This window comes from Myotis yumanensis, unplaced genomic scaffold (assembly GCF_028538775.1).
Source record: "Myotis yumanensis isolate MYYU_CA2020_CCGP unplaced genomic scaffold, mMyoYum1.0.hap1 SCAF_11, whole genome shotgun sequence".
Lineage (NCBI taxonomy): Eukaryota > Metazoa > Chordata > Mammalia > Chiroptera > Vespertilionidae > Myotis > Myotis yumanensis.
In genome coordinates, this window is record NW_027223762.1 from 40474979 (window position 1) to 40496550 (window position 21572).

The 21572-nt window shown below is 41.1% G+C and overlaps 1 protein-coding gene across 1 annotated transcript in view; it reads left to right on the top strand.

Moving 5' to 3' along the window:
* ANTXR1 (ANTXR cell adhesion molecule 1) overlaps positions 1 to 21572 on the top strand; it is a 217742-nt gene that overhangs the window by 43002 nt on the left and 153168 nt on the right. Inside the window, 5 exon segments of the mRNA XM_070429383.1 lie at positions 12195 to 12276; positions 12857 to 12890; positions 14294 to 14373; positions 16921 to 16989; positions 18364 to 18444. Coding sequence (XP_070285484.1) covers positions 12195 to 12276; positions 12857 to 12890; positions 14294 to 14373; positions 16921 to 16989; positions 18364 to 18444 — 346 coding nt within the window.

The following is a 21572-nucleotide window of genomic DNA, read 5'->3' on the forward strand; positions in this document are numbered from 1 at the left end:
AAAGTGGTTTATTGAAAGCAAAAAAATTCTTTAACATCCTTTCACCTTAAAAATGTATGTACATTTGTAGTCTATTCTACAATGTTTGATTTTATATGAAAATCATGTTGAGTTCTTTCACAAATTTTGGAGTACAATTTATGCTCCAGAAGATGATAGATGATAGATAGATAGATAGATAGATAGATAGATAGATAGATGATAGATAGATAGATAGGTTAGATAGAGATAGATAGATAGATAGATAGATAGATAGATAGATAGATAGATATGTATATTAGATAGGTTTCCTTTATCTTTGTGTATAGCAGTGTCCTGTGCCTACTTTGGACACCACAGATGTAATAGAAACCATGCAGGGTTTGTGCCAGGACCAGTCTGGGTTCCAGTCTGGGCTCCACGTTACTGCACTCCCCTGAATCTGTTTTCTCATATGTACAACCAAGATAGTAATGCCAATCATATGGTGGCGTTGGGACACTTTTGTTAATTATTGCATAAAAAGTGCCCAGCAGAGACCCTGGCACAGCATAGACACTCCGGAAATGTTGCCTCCCTCCCTCACCTACTATCTCTCATGTGGAAAATACATTTAAAGGCTAAAAGTTGACAGAGCAAGGTTCAAAAATATTCTTCTCTGGATGAAGCCAGCAAGGCAAACTGCAGAAGTAGCCCACAGAACCAAAAATTGGTAGGTAGAGTTCTGAAGCTACACAGCCAAAACTAATAGATTTTCTGTGACCCAACAAAATCATTTCCACAATTGGCCAACATCGGGTGGGTTCACACATGTCCCTCACCTAACTCAACCCCAGGGTGTGGACTTGAACCTTAGATTTAACGCTGCCTCTTCATGAACTGCAGGTTTAGCCTTTGCTTCTCACCCTCAACAATTTTTTAAATTAGCAATTATTTGCGTGCAACAAAAGTGTACAAAGGATAATGAGCAGTTATTATCCACCACAATGCTAATGAAATAAAATTTACAGATATTAACATGCCCTGTATATACTCCCCTTTCTCTTTTCTCATCAGAGACAATCACTATCCTGAATTTTGAGTTTATCATTTTAATGGATGTTGTATATTTTTATACAACTGTGACCAATATAGTATTTTTCATATTAAATTTTATAATTAATGGCCATATTGTATTTTTCTTGAAATGGCTTTTTTATGCTTAACATTATGTTTCTGAGACTTTTTCTGTATAGATACATGTAGCTGCACTTGGTTCATTTAAACTATTGTGCATTGGGTATTCTATTATAATAATGTACCATCATATACTTATTTGTTCTCTTATTCATACAGTTAGTTTGCTTCTAATTTCTTTGCTGTTATAAACAAGGCTACAATGAACATTCTTGTACCTGTCTCCTGGGGGAGAAGGAAGCAAGAATTTCTTTATGATAATTCTAGGGATTGAATTGCTAGGTCTTACAATATGTGAATATGTAACTTCATTGGGCATGATTTAGTTATTCTCCAAAGGGGCTGCACCAATTTATACTCCCACTTGTGGTTTATCAGAGTTGTCATTGCCTGACATTCTCCCAGTGTCTTGTATGATTCCCAACACTTCTTCTCAGACTGTGTCCACATATGACTTGTAGGTTGGATTATCTGGTATGGATCTAGTATACATCTACCTACTCCCACCTGCAGCCCAATATTGCTCCAAAGGCTGGTAGGGAAGTCCTTTGGAGAGAACTGCCAGCCTATACTAAAAAGGTGTAATCTGACCAAAACAGATCATCTGCCCTAGGGCTATCCACTTTCTGCTTCCATCTAAGATGATGGGCTCCACAGTCTCTGCTCACGGGACTTGGCAGAGTGCCACTTCATCCTATGCCCCTCCAAACACTTATTGTGGTCAATAGTACTGAGCTCACCTATATGAACCTGAACATTTTATATGTCATCAGCTCCAGGAGAGACCCAGTCCCTACTGAACTAAGAAGAGCATGAAACTGAAGGTTCTCATGGGGGAAAAAAAGCTATATATTTAGGCAACCCTGGCTATAGAGCCCACTTTCTACCACTTCCATCTCCTGCAAAATATGGTTCAACTGGGGAAAAATGTTAGTGATGGGGAATATCTTACAGGAATTTGTTTCAGAAGCCAACTGGTGCCATAGGAAATGCATGGTAAAAACCACTGTACAAATGAGTAATCAACCAAAATATAGTTGTATAAAGAGGAATTTGGACAAATTAATCACATTGTCCTGTGATTAAACCATCACTCCTGTCCTTTATGCCAGCTTAGGCTGCAACCTTTGGAAATTACTTGATGGGCTCCTCTTCATGAAGTTCAGTTATTGGTTTGCACTTGACCCCGTGTCACATGATGAACTACTCCTATCTTCCAACTGGCCTCTCCACTTCCCAGCTGATACCCACGTTCTGTTTCTACTCTCCCTTTGGTCCCCGTATACAATCTGATGCACCATTCTGAGCTGGAAGGGAGCTGGTAGATCTTAACAGTTCAGGCCTTCATTTTATACTTGAGAACTCTGAAGTTGAAATCCCTAAGAAGCAGCAGAACTAGGAGTAAATTCCAAGTCTCTCTTCCTCCAAAGTCCATGAGCCATTGAATGGCACTGAAGTCTTGGAAAGAAAGAGATTACCTAGAAGAAAAAGCCTACACAGAAATATGAGGAAGAACAACAGATGAGGAAGTTGGAAAGAATATCCTGTAATGGAAATCAAAAGAAGAAAAGCATTTTAAATTGAGGGACAGGTTAACTGTGTCTGTTGCCATAAGGCTTTGAGTACTGAATCCAGAGAAGTGACTATGGATGGGCAATGGGGAGCTCACTGGCGACCTTGACAAAAGCAGATTCAGCAGGGTTGTGGAGACAAAAGGCAGAGCAGAATAGGTTAAAAGGTGAAGGATTTCAATTTTAAAATGAAAGGTAGAGACATTTTTGGCCCTTTGTCTCACAAAGAGCACCCCCAAACCAGAAGACTGTGAAACAAAACCACAATGCCCGTCATTGAGGACTCTAAGAAATAGTTCAACCACAAAGCACTGTATCTGGGGACAGAAAGAAGACATCGGGGTGGGAAATAATGTAAGCAGTGTGGAGAGAAGTCAGATACAGTCTTGCAGAAGAAGATAAGAGAAGCAAGCCTTGAAGCTTCCAGAACCTCAGAAAGCTCAAAAACTGAAGGTATCAGATACTGTAAAAGTCAAAGAAGGACTACTTGATGAAAACTGGAATATTGTTTACAAGTTTATCTGGGGAGGGTATTCAACCTTCAGAACCACCCACCTCCACTATGTTCTGAAAACTACCCTTTCTGTAGTATATTCTCTGGCAAAATTAAATAAGAGTGGTTTTACAGTCGGACACCAGACATGGGAGTTTATGGAGACATCTGCATAATAAACATTGTGACTTTCAGCTCTCCTCCTTGTCAATTCCAGACCGAACACCCAAGGAAAGAGTTTGAAAACTAATTATCTATAGAAATAAATATTTCTGAGAGGGAAAAAGTTATATATGCTCCACAAAAAAAGCCTGTGGACAAAAGCTGGTCATCAGCCAATTAGCATGTCCCTACATGCATTTAGAGCTTCTAACAAATCTCATAATCTCGCTCATTCACTATGAAAGATAGCCAAAGATCACTCCACATTTGAAGAACGTCTCCACCAGGAAAGACAGAGGGGTGCAAAAGTGAGTGCTCTTTCAAGAAGTTGTGTAATGAAGAGGAACACAAATAACTTGGTCAACAGCTGGAGGGAGATGTGGGGTCAGAGAGGATTAATTTTTTTAAGATGAGAGATACTTGAGTAGCTATATATATAAAAGGCTAATCTGCAAAGTGTCCCCACGGGAGTTTGACCGGGAGTTCTATCACTCGCTATGACATGCGCTGACCAACAGGGGGCGGTGTGGAACAAAAGAAGGCCCTGGCCAAGAGCCAGCAGCTGGGAAAGGGAGGCCCCAGCTGGCAGCCGGAAGGGAGGCCCCAGCTGGCAGCCGGAAGGAAGGCCTGATTGGCCCTGATCCCCGGCCAGGCCTAAGGACCTTACCTGTGCACAGATTTCGTGCACTGGGCCTCTAGTATTTATATGCCAGTCGTCAGTCAGTAGCATTTTTCTTCCTGATTTGAGACAAATGTGTAGTTACAAACATTTAGAAAAAGACTTTACGGTATGCCTGCTTCTAGTTAGGATGTGAAAGACCTTCATTTCCATTGTCAACCAGAAAAGTCCAGGCAAAATAGAATTCATATGTTTCTATGGGGCTAGTAGACAGAGGAAGCACTGATGAACTGAATTACAGAGAAAAAAGCCCTTTAGAGCTGAGCAGAGATCTTCAGAAGCTTCCATTCTTGGGGTGGATGCCTGGTCTGGGTATGGGCAGTTGGAAAAGTAGGTCAGCCTTCAATAGAGATTTTGCAGAGAGGAGGAAAAGCCAGCTGAACATAGGACAACAATGTGTGCCAGAGGGATGGATTATGTGAAAGATCTCCAAATGAAAAAGGAATCTATCAGCGTTGCAATTCTTCTGCCTCACCCATACCTCTTTTCTACATTGTTCCAAGAAATTAACATGGGAGAAGTTACTGAAAAGTAGAAAGAAATTGCATAATCTTGTGAATTCTTGTGTTGCTTAGATTCTGGATTCCTACCAAGGTTAAATCTAAACGTCAAGCAAAAATCTATGAAGCTGTACCTAACCACCTCCCAGCTCAAACACTGAACAGACCATAAGGGTAGGACAGGCAAAAGGCTGGGAGTTGGGTTAATAACAGGAAACACACTCTAATTACAGCTGTGGCCCTGCCCAAGCTCAACCTAACTTAAGGAGAATCTAAATAATCAGTCCCTCATAATAAAAAGCTTACATTCTGCAGTAAGTAAATAAAGAAAATCAATATTACACCTAAGTCTCCACTGCTTTGTTTCCTACATAATGTCTTAAATACAAATTAAGTGACTATAAAACATGGGGAAATGCAGGAAAATGTGACTCATAATCAAGAAAAACACGGCAATGGAAGCAAACCATGGATGACTCAATTATTGGAAGTAGCAGACAGAGAGTTTAAAGCAACTATTACAGACTTTTTAAAGAATTTAACAACAAAAAAGGTGAATATAATGTAGGAAGACATGAGAAATCAGAAAAAAAAATCTCAAAGAACCAAGTGAAAACTGTGGAACTGAAAAATACAATATCAGCAGAAAAGGGATTAATGAACTTAAAAACAAGTTAATAGAAATTACCTAAAGTGAAAGAGATAAATGGAAAAGACCGGGAGGTGGGGAGTATGAACCAGTTCTATAATTTGTGGGATAATATCAAGTGGTCAAATGTATGTGTAATTGGAATATCAAACATGGTGTTCCACACAGAGATCCAAGAAGCTCAAAGAATCCCAAGCAGGACAAATACAATGAAAATATCATCTAAGTACATCTTAGTAAAATTTCTGAAAAGCAGAATGAAGAGATCATCTTAAAACCAGTCAGATGGGAAGGAGAAGAGGTATATTACAAACAGAGGAACAACAATGAATATCACTTATTTTTCATCAGAAAAACAAAACAAAACATGTAGACTAGAAGATAAAAGATTAATATCTTTGGAAAATAAAGTCAACTTAGAAGTTTATATCCAGTGAAAATATCCTTAAAACTGAAGGCAAGATTAAAACACTTCAGAGAGGTTGGGGGGGGGGGGGGGTTAAACCCTAAGGGAATCGTCACCAATAAATCTGCACTACAAAAAAAACAAATACTAAAGGAATTCCTCAGGCTGAAGGAAAATGATACCAGGTATAAACTAGATCTACGAGAAAAAAAGAAGAGTCACAGAAATGATAGTCATTTTCTGATTCTCATAAAAAGACAAATAACACTGTTTTGGAGTTTATTACATACATAGAAGTAAAATATATGGCAGTCATAGCACAAAGGATGAGAAATGATTATGTGGAAGTATAATATTAAAACTTTCTGCCATTATATAAGTGTTATAGTACAGTAAGTCCTCGATTTTGCAGACTTTGATTTAACACACTTCAAATTTAACGGACACAATTTCTGGTCTGTATGTCATATGTGAAAATTAACACCCTGTTAATTTCAAAATGCTTGTAACCAAGATTTGTTTATAATTAAATTAATAGGTTATTTTTTATTAATTCACTGCTATTTTTAGCAAATTTTAGCAAGTACGCCATATGTTGGGAAAAAACACTAGTAATTTCATCAACATAAATAAATATTACATATCTACAACTATAGTCTACATATTTAAATCCAAGAGTCATCACTCGTAAACAATGTCTGGCAAATGATTAGCACATGACCACACCGCATCCCACCAGGTAACTGGTTTTGTTGTCCCTTGGCATGACTTTCTGCAGCAGTTTTAACAGTATGTTAAGCCACACCCCAGTTGTGTGCATTTGTTACTTGTGGTGATGGGTGAGTGTAGGCATTTACTAAACCTATTCAGTATAAATTTAACATTCCTCTAACACACCTAGGAAACTTTTCTGTGTAATTAAACTTTTCATACATACTTAATTTTAATTACACAGATGTGTCTGAATAAGTAAAACAGGTAAACTAATTTATCAATTTTTTAACATACGCATTTGGAAAACCTACTTTATTATATAACAGATCTTCGGCTCTGACGAATTAGTTCATTATAGTGAGGTTTTACTGTATTAACTTATAGTAGACTATGATAAAATAAGGATGAATATTGTAAGCTATCAAGGTATTGCTAATATGGACCCAAAGAGAGGATGTTACTATCGATCCTACAGTTAAAATATCATAAAGGGATATTATAAATAACTTTATAGGAATAAATTTAACAATTACAAAGGAAATGAATAAATATCTTTGCATGTTACTGTATATAAATTATACCTCACTTAATAATATATAGAGCCCTGGGTGAGTTTCTGAGTTGGTTGGAGCATCATCCCATACACCAAAAGGTTGCGAGGTTGATTCCCAGTCAGGGCACATACCAAGGTTTGGGGTTCAACCACTGGTTGGGGCACTTATGGGAGGCAACCGCTCAATGTTTCTCACATCAATGTTTCACTCTTTCTCTCTTCCTCTCTTTCTAAAATTAATAAACATATTCTCAGGTGAGGATACAAACATATTTTCAGGTGAGGAGATATATATATATATATATATATATATATATATATATATATATATATCATTGGTTCAATATGTACCTTCATGTCATTAATCATGTTGGCCTATTCTTAGGAAAAAACCCAAGGAGGCTGATTTACATACATTATAAACAAATGATTACGGTCGGTTGTGTGGGAATTTCATGACTCCACAAGTAGCAGCAGCAGCATGACTTTAATCAATCTATGTTTTTGTTTGGTTCACTTCATGTTTTGGGGAGGGAACACCAGAGTCCTAGGCCATCTGGAAATGCGAATGCAGCATTAGTGGTAATAACAATGTTGTGTGTTTACTGTATAAGTTGAGGCTGCAAAGGCAACAACTGCAGGGCATTTGAGGAAAGTCCAATTCCACAGGAGCTCTTTTATGGGAGGCAAGAAGCCAACAATGCAAAGCTGATGTTGGGTTATTTGAGGGGGGGGGGGTTATAGAATGAAAATGTGGTGGACATTGCATAACCCCAAGGAGGATTTTGCAGTAGGAGCATCACTGGGATACTTGGGATAAGTGATTATAGAAGTGCTTCTTGATGTGCTTATGTGTGTTCGTCCTTTCATCAGCAAATATGAAAATGTTGCAAGACATCTGGAATCCCAAAAAGTTATCTTCATGAAGTGTAGAAAAACTCCCAGGGCCAACGAAAAGTCCAGCAGACACCATCCCACTTCTCCCCACCCCCCATCCCTACAAACCAGACTAGTGCTGGGTGCACAATGCATGATCAAATAGTTGTGGAAATGAATGAATGGATTAATGAATGTGCCCAAACTGGAATCATTCATTCAACAACATACAACCTACTCTAGGCCCATACTTAAGTGCTGCAGGGGTTGCAAAAGGAACACAAGACATGTGGCCTGAGAACCCTTAACTTCTAAGTAAGAACACTGGCAGACATCTGAAACCACCAAGGAAAACAGGAGACTCTTAATAGCAGCCTGTCTTCCTAGGATTCCCAGCCTCTCTCATTTCCCAGGAAGATAACATTTCATTTGGTAATAACCAAGGCTTCAGAGAGGTTCTTATCACCCCCTTTAACAGATCTTTCTCCCAATTTCTTTCATTTCTAAGAGAGCATTAAAAAATGGGCCTTTATTAATAGTTTTATTGTCCCAAAATTTAAATGGACCCACCATTCCCATGAAACCATCTGTTTCGTTTGCTTTGATGTTGTGGGTGCTTAGAGACAAGGCAGGGCGAAGGGAGGTGGGGCATAAGTCATTTGGTCTTTGGAGAAGTAAGGGTGGTATCTGGGAGGTTGTGATCACTGCTTGGGATAGTCAATTTATCTTGCCAGACACAAAGCATCAAGGATAAGGACAGTTTCCAAACCAGCCTTTGCTTGTTCTGCTACCAAAAATATATAAAGCTCAAGAAAGTACTTGTAAAGAAAAGGAAATAGGCTTAGAGGAAACACCCCAGTTCCCAGACTTTATTTGGCAGGGAAAGAATACAGTGAAGCCAAGGAGCCTTTTCCATTCCCCTAATATGCCTTTTTTAACCTCTTTTTCAAGCTGCAGCCTTAACACACTATTCCAATTTTAGTGTTACCAATATAGCCCAGATCTCACTAGTCCGTGGCCAAAGAGCAAGACCACAATACTTTTTTTTCACATTTACTTGTAATGTCCGATCTCCTACCCCTTAAGTGTCAGAAACTAGCTCCCCTTCCCCCGTAGTGTCCCCCAGTGATTCTGAAGGTTCCATGATACCACTTCTGTGTGCTCAAGAGCAAACCCTGATTTTCCTATCCCAGCCTCACCCTCATACTACCTGGTCCTTGCCATGACCCTCATGAAATTGCCAACCATTAAGGACAAAGCTGCTCTCGGCCAGATGGCTGCCAGGGCCTCCCTCTGCCCTCCCAATGGTGGCCTTGGTGGAGGACACTGCTCTCATCTTTGCCCTTCCTTCCACACCACCGATATATGCCTTTTTTCATTACTAAACAACAAGGGTTGAAATTAAATTATGCCTTTTGGTGGGATTTATTGAAATGCTTGGGTAATGTAAAGGAGTACAACATAGAGAATGGCTTATAACCACCACATGGGCACACACCTAAAGTCCATTACCAGGTCAGTCCCTGCCTGGCCTCCCTCCACATGCCAAGTGAAGCTAATCCCTGCCCCCAAGGTTGGCCTCTTCACGGGATGATGAAAGTGGAGACACCTGTTCCCTCCGCTCACCTCTTCAGTAAATATTTGTTGAATATCTAGAATGTTCCAGGAACTGTAGTAGACGTAGAAGAAATAATAGAGACCAAACCAGACATGGCTCAGCTCTCAAAGGGTTTGAAGTCCAAAACTGGGGGGGAGGGGGGACCTAAACAAATAATTACACAATCAAAAGTTATAAAATGTCCCACGTGCTATGAAGCAAAAGTTTGGGGTTCCATGAGCAAATTTAATTGAGGGAGCCAATTTGAACTGGGGAAGTCTAACAAGGCCACTTGGAGCAATTGACATTTAAGTTGGGACTGAAGGCTGGGGAAGAATTCGCCCGGTGCAGAGCTAGGCAAAAAGTCTCCCCAGCCCATGGCTAGCAATGATTGCAGGTGGGAAGGGTCTGTGGAGAAGGAGCTTAGGAAAGCCCGCGGGGCTCCAGTGCAGAGGGGGGCGGAGTGGTGCCCATGCCGCTGTCCCGGAGGCACAGGAGCCATGATGTAGGCACTCGAAGGCCAGGGCAAGGATTTGGGATTTATCCCAAGTGTAATTGTCTGCTATTGAAGGGTTTTGAGCAGGGGAGTGAGTAGCATGTTTTGATCAATATTTTAGAAACATTCCGGCAGCCATGTGGAGAATGAACGGAAAAGGGGCAAGAGGGCAGTCGAAAGCTAGCCAGTGACTTTCCCGGTGGTCTAAGCCAGAGATGATAGTGGCTCAGACCATGGCATTGGCAGAGGAGATAGAGAAGTTTCATGGTATGTTTAGAGTAGAACCAATGGAATTTGATGATAGATTATGTAGGGAAGCGTAAAGAGAGAGGAGAGCCAAGGTAGAGGGTCAAGGAAGGGTTCCAGTTTTTTGACTTGCAAAACTGGGCATGTGGTCTGACATTTGGGCACTGATGAGACAATGAAACAATAGTCAGTACATTTCCCAGCGTCTGAATTACCTGGACTTCACTATCCCACCTGCGAAGCATCAGTAGCCTAGGCCAGGGGCAAGCTCAGGTTAACCCCTTTTCAGTTTGTCTTTTAAGCCCTCCAACAGCCTGGAGATCCAGCCTCATCCATGGCTACTCCATTATATCAGTTTTAACAAAAGGTTAATTTTACATTAGACTTCCTCCCAAGCGATTGCCAGAATAGACCAGCAATAGATGTCATTCATTCACTCGAAAGAGAGACAGTTATCATGGTTATTGAGAACAGGGTCTCTAGGGTCTAATCCTACCTCCGTCTTACAGGGCTTTGGGAAAGTTCCTTAGCCTCTCTGTGACTCAGTTTCTTTCTGTGTGGAATGGAAATAACAGTGTTATCTATTCAAAAGAGCTATTTTTTATAAGGCAGAGGTGAATTATTGTGTGTGGTGTATTTCAAATAGAGCTTGGCACACTTTAGGTACTCAGATGGTGTTAGAAATTGCTATTGCTCTTCACTAATTCAAGTGTTACTGAAAACTTCCCACTTCTCCAGCACTGCTGTGTGCTAGCAGGCTGCTTGGCAGAATAGAACGCCTTTTTAAGTCAGACAGGTTTGAATTCGAGTCTCTGTTCTTCTACCTAATCTCTAAACCCAAATTGTCTCACCTATCATATGCGGTCAACATTACCCACCTTGTATGGGTCTTGTGAGGATGAAAACAAACCTTTGAGTAGGACCTTATACATAGTAGATGCCTAATAAATGTTAGGTTCTTTGCCTAATCAAAAGAAGCTTCCCTTGCTCATTTAAATAGTGTACCTCCACCCTCTATCACTAAAGAGGCCCCAGTGAGAAGAAGGTAATTTCAAACTTTCCATAGGCTTACAGTTTATGAATAAGGCTAATGTTTTTTCAGAAATCACACTTTCTTGCCCTTTCGTTACAGTGTGGGGCTATTTAGAAGACAGGAACATATCTTACATCCCAGAGAGAATGGTCCACAAAGATTCCATTTGATCCCCAGACCATTCATGTTTCCCACTTTCAGTCAGACCCTTTCCTAATGCCCTAACTCACTTCCTCTTCCTGCCCCAGGGCCACCTCAAGCAACCAGAGTAAGAAAACACAGGCATCAGCCACAGAAAACACTCTCCGTTGTCCTGGAAAGCAGAGATTGCCTAGACTTTTGTTTTCAAAGCTGACTACACAGTTTCCTTTGGCCCAACTCTGCGGGTGGCAGAGTTCACGCGTGACGCTTGCCCCTCCCACCTGTGGTCCTTGTGGTGGCCTTGCCCTGGTTTTTTGGTACCCGCCTCTTTCTGGTTCACAGGAGCCATTTGCATGTTGACATAAAGGTGCTGAAGTTGCTGTGTGTCCCCTCAGGAGCAGTTGCATTTTAAGGCTCATTTCCAATGTAGAATGAAAACTTTGTCCATTTAAAGAGATAGAAGCCCTTCCTGGGTAGCTCAGTTGGACAGAGTGTCGTCCCCATAGCCAAGGTTGCAGGTTGATCCCTGGTCGGGACACATTCAGGAACCAATCAGTAAACGCATAACTAGGGGAAACGATGGAACAACAAATCAATCAATCTCTCTCTCTCTCTCTCTCTCTCTCTCTCCATTCCTCTCTCTTTAAAATTAATAATAATTAATAAAAGAAATGGAAGACTTTCTTGAGCAGATGGAGGAGATTCCTGAAGAAGGGTCTTTGAAATCTCGCTCATCCTATGCTATGGCTGAAGGCTAACCCTGAATGGGTGATGTACTACAAAGACTCTATTCCTGACAGGCTTTTGGGGGACCATTGGGGCAGTATAGACTATCCACAGAGATAAGAAAAAGACTAATTCGCATGTACACAGCACAGTAAAAAATGCTCTAATAAGACTAATAGGGTGTCTTTGGATTTCAGAGAACAGATTCGTCAAGGCCTTGAGGAATTGCAGAAGGTCCTGCCAGGAGGAGATACTTACATGCATGAAGGATTTCAAAGGGTAATTTTATAACAATTTTCAACTCCAAATGTAAAGTGTGACACGGAACATCCACCTAAGGATGGCTGACGATGAGGCACATGCATTGAGGGAATGAATAACACCCAATGGCAAGAGAGTAAGAAAATTTCCCCATAAACTTAGACGCTGATAACAGTATACAAAAGAACGAGGGAGATTTCCTTGCTCCTTCCCTGACACTGGTGAAAGGTTTGTTGGCTGATGCTTGGCTGACAGGAGTCACGCCACATGCAAGTGCTCCCCGTTCCCACGGTCACCTCTTCTACATGTTGCTTCAGTGATTGAGACAGAATGTCAGTGACTTCAATCTTGAAGAGAACAAATCCCAGTCTATGTGAAGTAAGGCATTGATCCATGTTCACAAGTATATTGGTTACATGTCAGGGTGACTTTAGATGAAGGTGACCCATTGATATCTGTGTGAAGTGTGGGTGGATCACATGAAGAATCAAGACTGGGCCATGGCTGCGTACCCAACACCAGAGCCCACTGCCCAATGTTGGATTTGGAGGAGCAAACAGTGGCTGTCTGTCTAATGGCTCTTTCATGTGTTTTCCAGGCCAGCGAGCAGATTTATTATGAAAACAGTCAAGGTAAGACTATCTTATGAACTACCATGATGAGCTAGTTAACTTTTTTCTGTGTTTACTTCTGAAAAAGTGCCTCCGTAATTTCTTGTTTCAAAAGACATATTTGATATTGCCTAGAATCCTTGGACACACACTTCATCACGAAGAAGGAATGCTTAGAAAGGTGATACGTGCCAGGCCTAATGCTACTACCCTGTTGATGGCAAGAAAAGTGATATGAAAGTAATTAGATCCCATTATGGGCCACAGTCTGCAATGTCTGGGAACAGTTTTGCATGTTGAATTCATTAAATTAGTAAATACTTGGATGGGTTAGTAAAGTCTTGGATTTTTATGTCAACTGTAATTTTCATGTCTTCTCTGAGCTCCAAGCCCCTTCACCCCTTCATTACTGTGGTTGGATATGGTGTTAAGATTAAGATACCAGTTCAGTTTGAAATTTCCTTTATTTAAATGAAAAAAGGCAAAAATTTTACTTAATAGAGTGCCTAGTACATAGAACTAATATTTATTATTATCATTATTATTATTATTTTGGCTATTATTACAATTACTATAGTGTCTTTTATGAATAGCCTTTCTTTATTTGAGGCAAATCTCTTTTAAAAGATTCAATATTGCATTGGGGATTTTTCTCCTAGGCCTGTAGAGATGTCCACTTCTGATTTCACTCTAAACTACAACAAATAAAACAGATCCAACATCAACACCAACGCTTGTTAGTATATTTCAACCATCAGCAATGTTACTAGATGCCTAACAATTACTGGAAGAACTCTAGTAGGTTTTGCCAACTGCTGTGATTCAGTCAGCTTGTAAATCACGATGACTAGGACTCTGCCCAGCTCTTCAAGGGCTGGTGCATGTGGTCAGCTACAGCCTGTGAGAAGGACTCTTGAACAGTCCAGGTGGTAGAGCTTGTCCCCAGAAATAAAAGCCACTGGAGTTATTCCTAGCTCAGCCTAGAAAGCATTTCACCAGGTTTAGCCATTGTTTTAAGATAAGATTGAGAAACCCAGAAACAAAGCCTATTCCCTCTAGAGCAGCCGTGGGCAAATGAATAAAACTAAAAAAAAAAAAGACCGTACCCTTTTATGTAATGATGTTTACTTTGAATTTATATTAGTTCACACAAACACTCCATCCATGCTTTTGTTCCGGCTCTCCGGTCCAGTTTAAGAACCCATTGTGGCCCTCAAGTCAAAAAGTTTGCCCACCCCTGCTCTAGAGTCTGCCTCGGCACTCTTCTTCATGTTGTAATTGCTTCCAGTCCCCAAAGAGAAGTTGCTGATTCTCAAGATATTGACCTCGGGTGGTTGAGCTTAGAGGAGACAGTTTCTCAGGGCTGAGAGAGGGTCCCCTTGGTGTGGCAGGATGGACTGAGCGGTCTGTGTTGTGTTGAGCAGGATACAGGACAGCCAGCGTCATCATTGCTCTGACTGATGGAGAACTCCATGAAGATCTCTTTTACTATTCAGAGAGGGAGGTAAGCGACAGTCCGGCCTGTGTCTGTCTAAACAGACATGGAAAAGGGCTTCTTCCTTCTGAGATGGGCTGCAATCTTTCTACTTGGCCAAAATGATAGTTACTCTTGATTAAAAAAACAACTCCTGGATAAAATCGTGTCTTATACATTTAAAAAATAATAACTTATTTTTTAAAGTGAATTTTCATGTCTTATACATGATAGATATTTTTCCTCTTTAAAATATTTCTATATTATTCTCTGTTTGGGAGGGGTAAAATATATCTAGCATAATTTTATTGAAAGCACTATATTGATCTAGCACTTTTGAAACACTATCATTTTTAACCAAAATCATTTTTTTTTCTGAAATTTTCCTCATATTTTCTACTAAAAACAGGAGGGGAAAGAATTACTTGACATATGTAAGAGCCAATCTTGGCAGAATGGATTAGTCATTGAAATTCTCACTCTATGAACCAAAGTTGAATATTAGTTAGAGGCAAAGTAAATTGTAATCTCTCCTTTGATATTTCTTTTTTCCTTTCATTTGTGTTCTCATAAAATACTCCTCGAAGCAAGTGAATGAATGCTCTTTAAATGAAACTTTCAGTTTGCATAAAGAGATTCAGAAAAGGGAATTTATTGAAAAATTAAAAAGTAGTCATTTATATTTAAGAAAGCCTTTCCTTTCAAGTTGTAGATGTGAGAGCTATATGTGTAAGTGGCCCAAGGAAACCAGTTAACCATGGGAATGTATTAAAGCCTCATTAGTGACAAAGCCTTATTCAGGCCAAGTTAGAAAGCAACACAATTAGGCAGTGAGGGAGGGAGGTTCTGGCCTCCCAGGGAGGAGTTAATAAGAACATTACACTTACCTCAAGCTCTTGACTATGATTTAATTTAAATTTGGCTCCCTTAGTGAGCAAGAAGTATATATTCATCTATTCATTCATTCATTCATTCATTCCTTCACTCACTCAGTGTTAAGTGAGACAGTAGCTGCCCTCATGGGCCTCCCCATGTAATCATGTTCAGCTTGTTGAAGCCTCTGCTGGCAAAGGGCATGAACAGATTATGTAGGTTAGCACATTAATCACCTACACTGGGAACCACACTGGGAAAATTCACAATGTGAAACACACAGTAAATATGACAGGCGCTCCCTGAGCATTTGGGAAAGGATATAATTCCTATTCTCTAAAGTCGACACTATGTAATGGGAATGCAGAATGTCTTATCTGGGTGCCAAACAACAGTCAAATGAAGTAAAAACCCTAATAAGGAAATAACTGAATATAAAATAAATGATAGTTGTCAGATGATTCAAATAGGGGTTAGTAGAAAAGAATTTTAGGTATGGCACATACAGACTTGGAAAAATAGTTGGAGTGCCAATACCAATAGAAAGGGAGTTTCTGAAAAAGAAAGATAAAATTCAAGATATATAACGAAAATGAACCTTCCCATTTTTGATAATTCTATATAAAGTCCAACTGGAGGAAAAGTGTCACAGAAGTTGTTACAGATAAGACTGGGGCTAGACTGTGTCTAAAAGTTTGTTTTATCCTGAAAGCCTCAAGAAATATTTCTAACATGAAGGAAAAAAAGATGTGTTTCTGTCCCTTCTAAAATTCAATATTAGTCACAAGTGGGTTTGCATACTAACAGAGTGGGGGAAAGAACACAACTCAAATCAATATGCACATATTGAGCACCTAATATATCTTTACTATTGATTATTTATTAAGCACCTACTGTATATACCAAGGATTTCCAATTATTGTTTTCTGTTCTGAAATGCAGAAGAACTTTGAAATCCGTTATCAGAGCCTTTCACAAATCAAATATAAAAATCAAGCCAAAACCTGAATGTTGTTTTTTATGTTGCCTTCTCCATACTTAATTGTTAAAAAAAAGGTCATGGGTTCACCTACTCAAATATGGACCATAATTCCCATCCATGAAACCAATGTGTTCTATGGCAATGAAAATGGCTTTATTTCTAAAGGGGACTGACATTTATGAGCATCTGCATTGTCCACCTAGACCTTGCGTGAGGAGCTCTGCACTTATTATCTCATTTAATCCCCCTCACACTTTCTAGAGCAAAGCCAAGTGTCAAACCCAGGTATAGCAGGTTCTGAAGGCCACATCCTTTCCGTTATACCATGCTGCTATCACAGAGGAAGAAAAAGTATGCCAAAAAAATTCATCAGAGAAATAGAAAAGATAATCATTTCCCCAGATTATTTCATACAATTTACCCTAGCCTACAGTTTCCTTTTCCTCTCCTTGTCTTTCAAAGACTCTATTTATGTGGCTCTTTCTCCTCACTTCCCATTAGACTAATCACTTCCCTCATGCCCATAATGCATTAGGTTAGAGTGGGTCGTTCGCTGGAGTATAAGCTTTTTGAGGACAGGGATTACCTTCTCCATTGTGGTATCTGACATATAGTAAGTAGGTGCTCAGTGAATGCCTGATCATTGCAGTTAGTCTGGCTAATCCAAAGGAGTATGTTTGCCTCTGCTTCTCTCGCTAACGTCTTTTCTCTCATTGCCCCAGGCTAACAGATCCCGAGACCTTGGTGCAATTGTTTACTGTGTCGGGGTAAAGGATTTCAACGAAACACAGGTATGCGCTTGGTTGTCCTCCAGTTTGGGAGCGTACCAAGTTTGTGAATGTTTCGGTGCAGAGGGTGCAGCAGCAACATAAACACCCCTTAGATGGAGTATTTTTCCAGAAATGTTAATAAGCAGGAAGGGGATTGTTGGATGAGTAAAGAATGTAAAGCCATTTGCTGATGCATGTGGGGGCATTTAACACAGACCATCCAGGCAGCATCTTTCTTGGTAGATGCTAAACAGCCAAGGTGTCAAAATAGATCTGAATTAACTTGGAAAACTTGTTGTTGTTGTTTTTATTCAATGTGATGAATCTTTTTTTTTAAATGGCAAACATCCCTTCCTTCCATTAAATATGCAGTGTATTTTCAATACAAAAAAAAGGAAATAATTAGAAAGTGGGCAAAAAAATGTACAAATATATATAAGCAAATTGCAAAAATTTGCTAACAACCTAAATGAATGTTACTCAGTGTAGTTTGTAATTTCTTTTTGTTTTAATAACATGGGACAGCGCTCATGATATGTTGTTAAGTAAATAAATTAGGATTGCAGAATATTGGGAATAGTGTGCGTCCAGTGTTTAAATAAATATGTGTATATTGCCTAGAAAAACTATGAAAGATAATATATATCAAATTAACAATAATAGAAATGTGATGGATGGGAGGATGAATGGATGAATCCATAGATTATAAGTAACTTTTTATAAATGTATTTTAACTCTCCTGGGTTTTCTGAAATTTCCCAATGACACTGTGGTGCTTGTGCAATCAGTAAACATCCTGGCACCGACTGTGACCGTGGCAATTGCAGAAAACTGTGAAGATGGGGCGAGGGTAGTAAAGCTCACAGAGCAGCTTCTCCTTTCTCCAGTCCTCGGCTCCTTAAAGCTGGAGCAGACAAACCATGACCAGGGTCCTTTCCTCAGTGAGCAGGTTGGTTGAAGATAAGGGTCCCCATTCACTGGCCTTCCCCAACACCAAAGCTTGAATTTATTTGCAAAGTTGCTCTCAAAGGAAACGAGTTTGTTTGGTTCGAAAACAGTTGCCAACAGAAATTTGGGTGAATGGGAGAGAAATGAGCCCATGGCCTGCCCCCAAATCCATAAATACACCAACCCAGGCCAAATGTTCATCTAGCTGGGCAATCTTACCTCTGCTCCCAAGGAAAGAAGTATTACAACAAATGTAAGAGCTGGCGCCAACCCCCCGGGCTCGCTCCAGGGAGGCCGCTGGTAAACTCATTATTACTGAGGGCTTTTCAGTGAGGCCCCTGAGCACAGTCAAAGCCTCTCAAGTTCCTCTGGTTCTAAAAGTGGATGGAGTCCCCTAAACCCAGTGGCTTTCCTGCATCCTCCATGTGTGTTTGTGTTTGTTCTCAGCTGGCCCGGATTGCGGACAGTAAGGATCACGTGTTTCCTGTAAATGACGGCTTTCAGGCTCTGCAAGGCATCATCCACTCAGTGAGTAGAGCACCTCCTTTGAGACTGGACATTTGAGCCCTTTCTGCCCCTGATCTGCTGTAAATACCCCGATCCCATCCTTCCGAGGCTGGCGTTTTCCTGCTTGAGGGAACACTCCTTTGCAGATCTTCCTATCGGTCATCTCCCACTTCTGCCTCCTGCCTTTCACACCTGTTTCTTTCTTCATTCTCTGTGCCAATTCTACCCTACAATGGGAAAGTCGACATGGAAGGGAACCCTGCTCTGGCAGCCGGGGACCCTAGGCTGCCCCCAGACTGTGGCTGATGGTGCGCAGTTACAGGCCTCCGTTTTCCCAGCCATAACTGAACACAAGCTGTCTTCAGAGAATCTGAAGGTTCACCTGGTCTCACTCGGCCATGGGAGGCACTTTCAACCAGTGGTTCTCTGCCGTGGCTGACCATTGAAATCACCTAGAGCAGCATTGTTTAAGATCTTCCCAGGTGATTTTAATAGAACCACTGCTTGAGACCTATAATCCCCAAATATTAAGGCTTCAGTGTTCTCCAGGGTTTGTACAATCACCACCTTTCCATCCCAACTTGGATTTTCACCACCCTTTCCTGTCAGGAAACAGAACTCTGGCTTCCAGGGCCTCTCCTTTCCACCTTCCATACATGGGACAGACCCTCGGTCTACCTGGCATATTGGATGCCACTGGTCTCTAAAGCCTCAGCCAGAGGTCAGTGTGTGTGCTGCACCTGTATTGGAGGCCAGAGACACTGCAGCCTCTGCCTTTAAGTTTGAGGACCAGGTAGACAGCTAGTGGTTTCTCAGATGGATCTTACCAGGCTCCAGCCTCAGGGTTTAGGATGTAAATTCAGAGCTCAGAGAATCACTGTCCTCTTAGATGGCAAGGAAGTTTTGATGCAGAAGTTATCAGCCACAGGGTCAGGACTTGCCCTGCTCCCCCAGACTGACCTAGGAAACCTCCAGCATGGATGTGTCTTCATGCTCCCTCTCCCTCCCTCCAGGGTGTGTTAGGAACTCCAGCAGAGTGAGAAGTGAGAACTTTGGAGATGGTCAGCCCAGAGTTTAAGTACTGGCTCAGCAAGTCACCCTTATAGATCCTTAGATGAGTTATTTCACTTATTTTCTTATTTGTTTAAGGGATTAATGATAAGACATATCATAGACTTGTTGAAAGATTGCAGAAAATAACACTGATGAGAATACTTAACAATTGGTTCTCAAGGTATATGAATTATTTCCTCTTCCATGTCCCTTCACTATCATATGAGAGATATTAATGTCAGATTCCCCCATTTCTCTAAATTTTCTTGAATATATATATATCCTACATAATAAAAGGCTAATATGCAAATCGACCAAATGACAGAACAACTGTTGCTATGATTCTCACTAACCACCAGGGGGCAGACAGTCAACACAGGAGCTGCCCCCTGGTAGTCAGTGCACTCCCACAGGGGGAGTGCTGCTCAGCCAGAAGCCGGGCTGAAGGCTGGCAAGCACAGTGGCAGTGGCAGGAGCCTCTCCCGCCTCCACGGCAGTGCTAAAAATGTCCACCAGCCATTAGTCAGACATCCCCCAAGGGCTCCCAGACTGTGAGAGGGTACAGGCTGGGCTGAGGGACGCCCCCCCCCCCCCCAAGTGCACAAATTTTGTGCACTGGGCCTCTAGTATATATATAAACTGGTGGGGGCGTGGCCTGCAGGGAATAGCCTCTCATCCTGGTCAGCCAACCTGCTGTGGATACGCCATCTGAGTGGCTGCTCCTGCTGTGGGAGCCCTGCTCATCCCAGTCAGCCAAGTGGCACTCTCACTGTGAGAGTGCACTGACCACCAAGAGGCAGCTCCTGCATTGAGCATCTGCCCCCTGGTGTCAGTGCTCATCATAGCGACTGGCCAAGTGGTTGTTCTGGTTGTTCTGCCGTTCAGTCACTAGGCTTTTATTATATAGGATCACCTGTGAATCTTGTTTATAATACTCCCAGGCCCCATTCTAAAGGGCTTCTTTTGTAGTCAGTATAGGATGGAGCCTGGAATCTGCATCTTTTGAATCTGTACTTTTAAATAAATGCCTCAGGTGTACTTTCAGAGCATTGATACATGAGACCTTAAGTTTTCAGATTTGTGAAAAATAATCTCTCCTCGGGCTGGGCATTCCTATCTTAAGCATGCACATATGACAGCCATCTTCTTCCAGATGTGTTTGTTTGCAAGGAACAGAAACTCACTCAAACTCCCTTAACCAGAAAGTGGAAATAATTGAAAGGATAAAAAAGTATCAGTTCCAATTATGGATCCCCAAGTGAGGGGCCCCTGCTGTAAATAATTTCTGGGGTCAGGGTGGCATCCTTGACAATATAAACAACAAGAACTGCAATAACCATATAAAACAACATCCAAATGGTGCAAGACAGGATGAACAGCAGGATTTGGGTCTGACCATGAATCCTTTGGAAGCTCAGAGGTGGATGATTCTGGGCTGGAGCCTTCATGAGAAAGCAGGGCAGACTTGAGCCCCTGAACCACCAGAGAGGGGTGATGGATAGCACCAGAGAACAGATGATGTGACCTCAGCCCAGAGCAATGCATTTTCCAAGGACAATAATAATGCCTGTCTGTCTGGTGGGAGAGTTTGGGTAAAGGAGTCAGGAGTAATGGGACATAAGCCAAGACACTGGGTTGAAACTAGATTGACAAGAGCCTTGAAGAGCCTTTAACTTCAACTTAGAAGGTATAAGCACTAAAACATTTTGAATGTCTAACAAGTGATGTTTAAGAAGAGAATCTGATGGCGGTGGGTATCTAGATGGGAGACTGGGGGCAGCCAGAGGCAGGAGCTCTATCATGAGGCTACTGCAGAAGTCCTGCCCCCATATGGCTGGGTTCTGAACAGGGACCTGTGCCTACATCATTCAAGAGTTGGTTCCTCCCCAAGTACTTTGGATTATTTTTGTTATATAATAAAAATTATAATTTTTATTTGCATAAATCACTGTTGTCCTTAAATATTTCAACCTAACAACTCACCCAAGCTCAACTTGAGCCAGGATGTTTATAAAGCTCTCCTCGCCCCCAAATGGAAATGACGCCAAAGATTTTTAAGAACTTTTAGCAAAAAATGTCTCCCAAAAAGGGAAAAA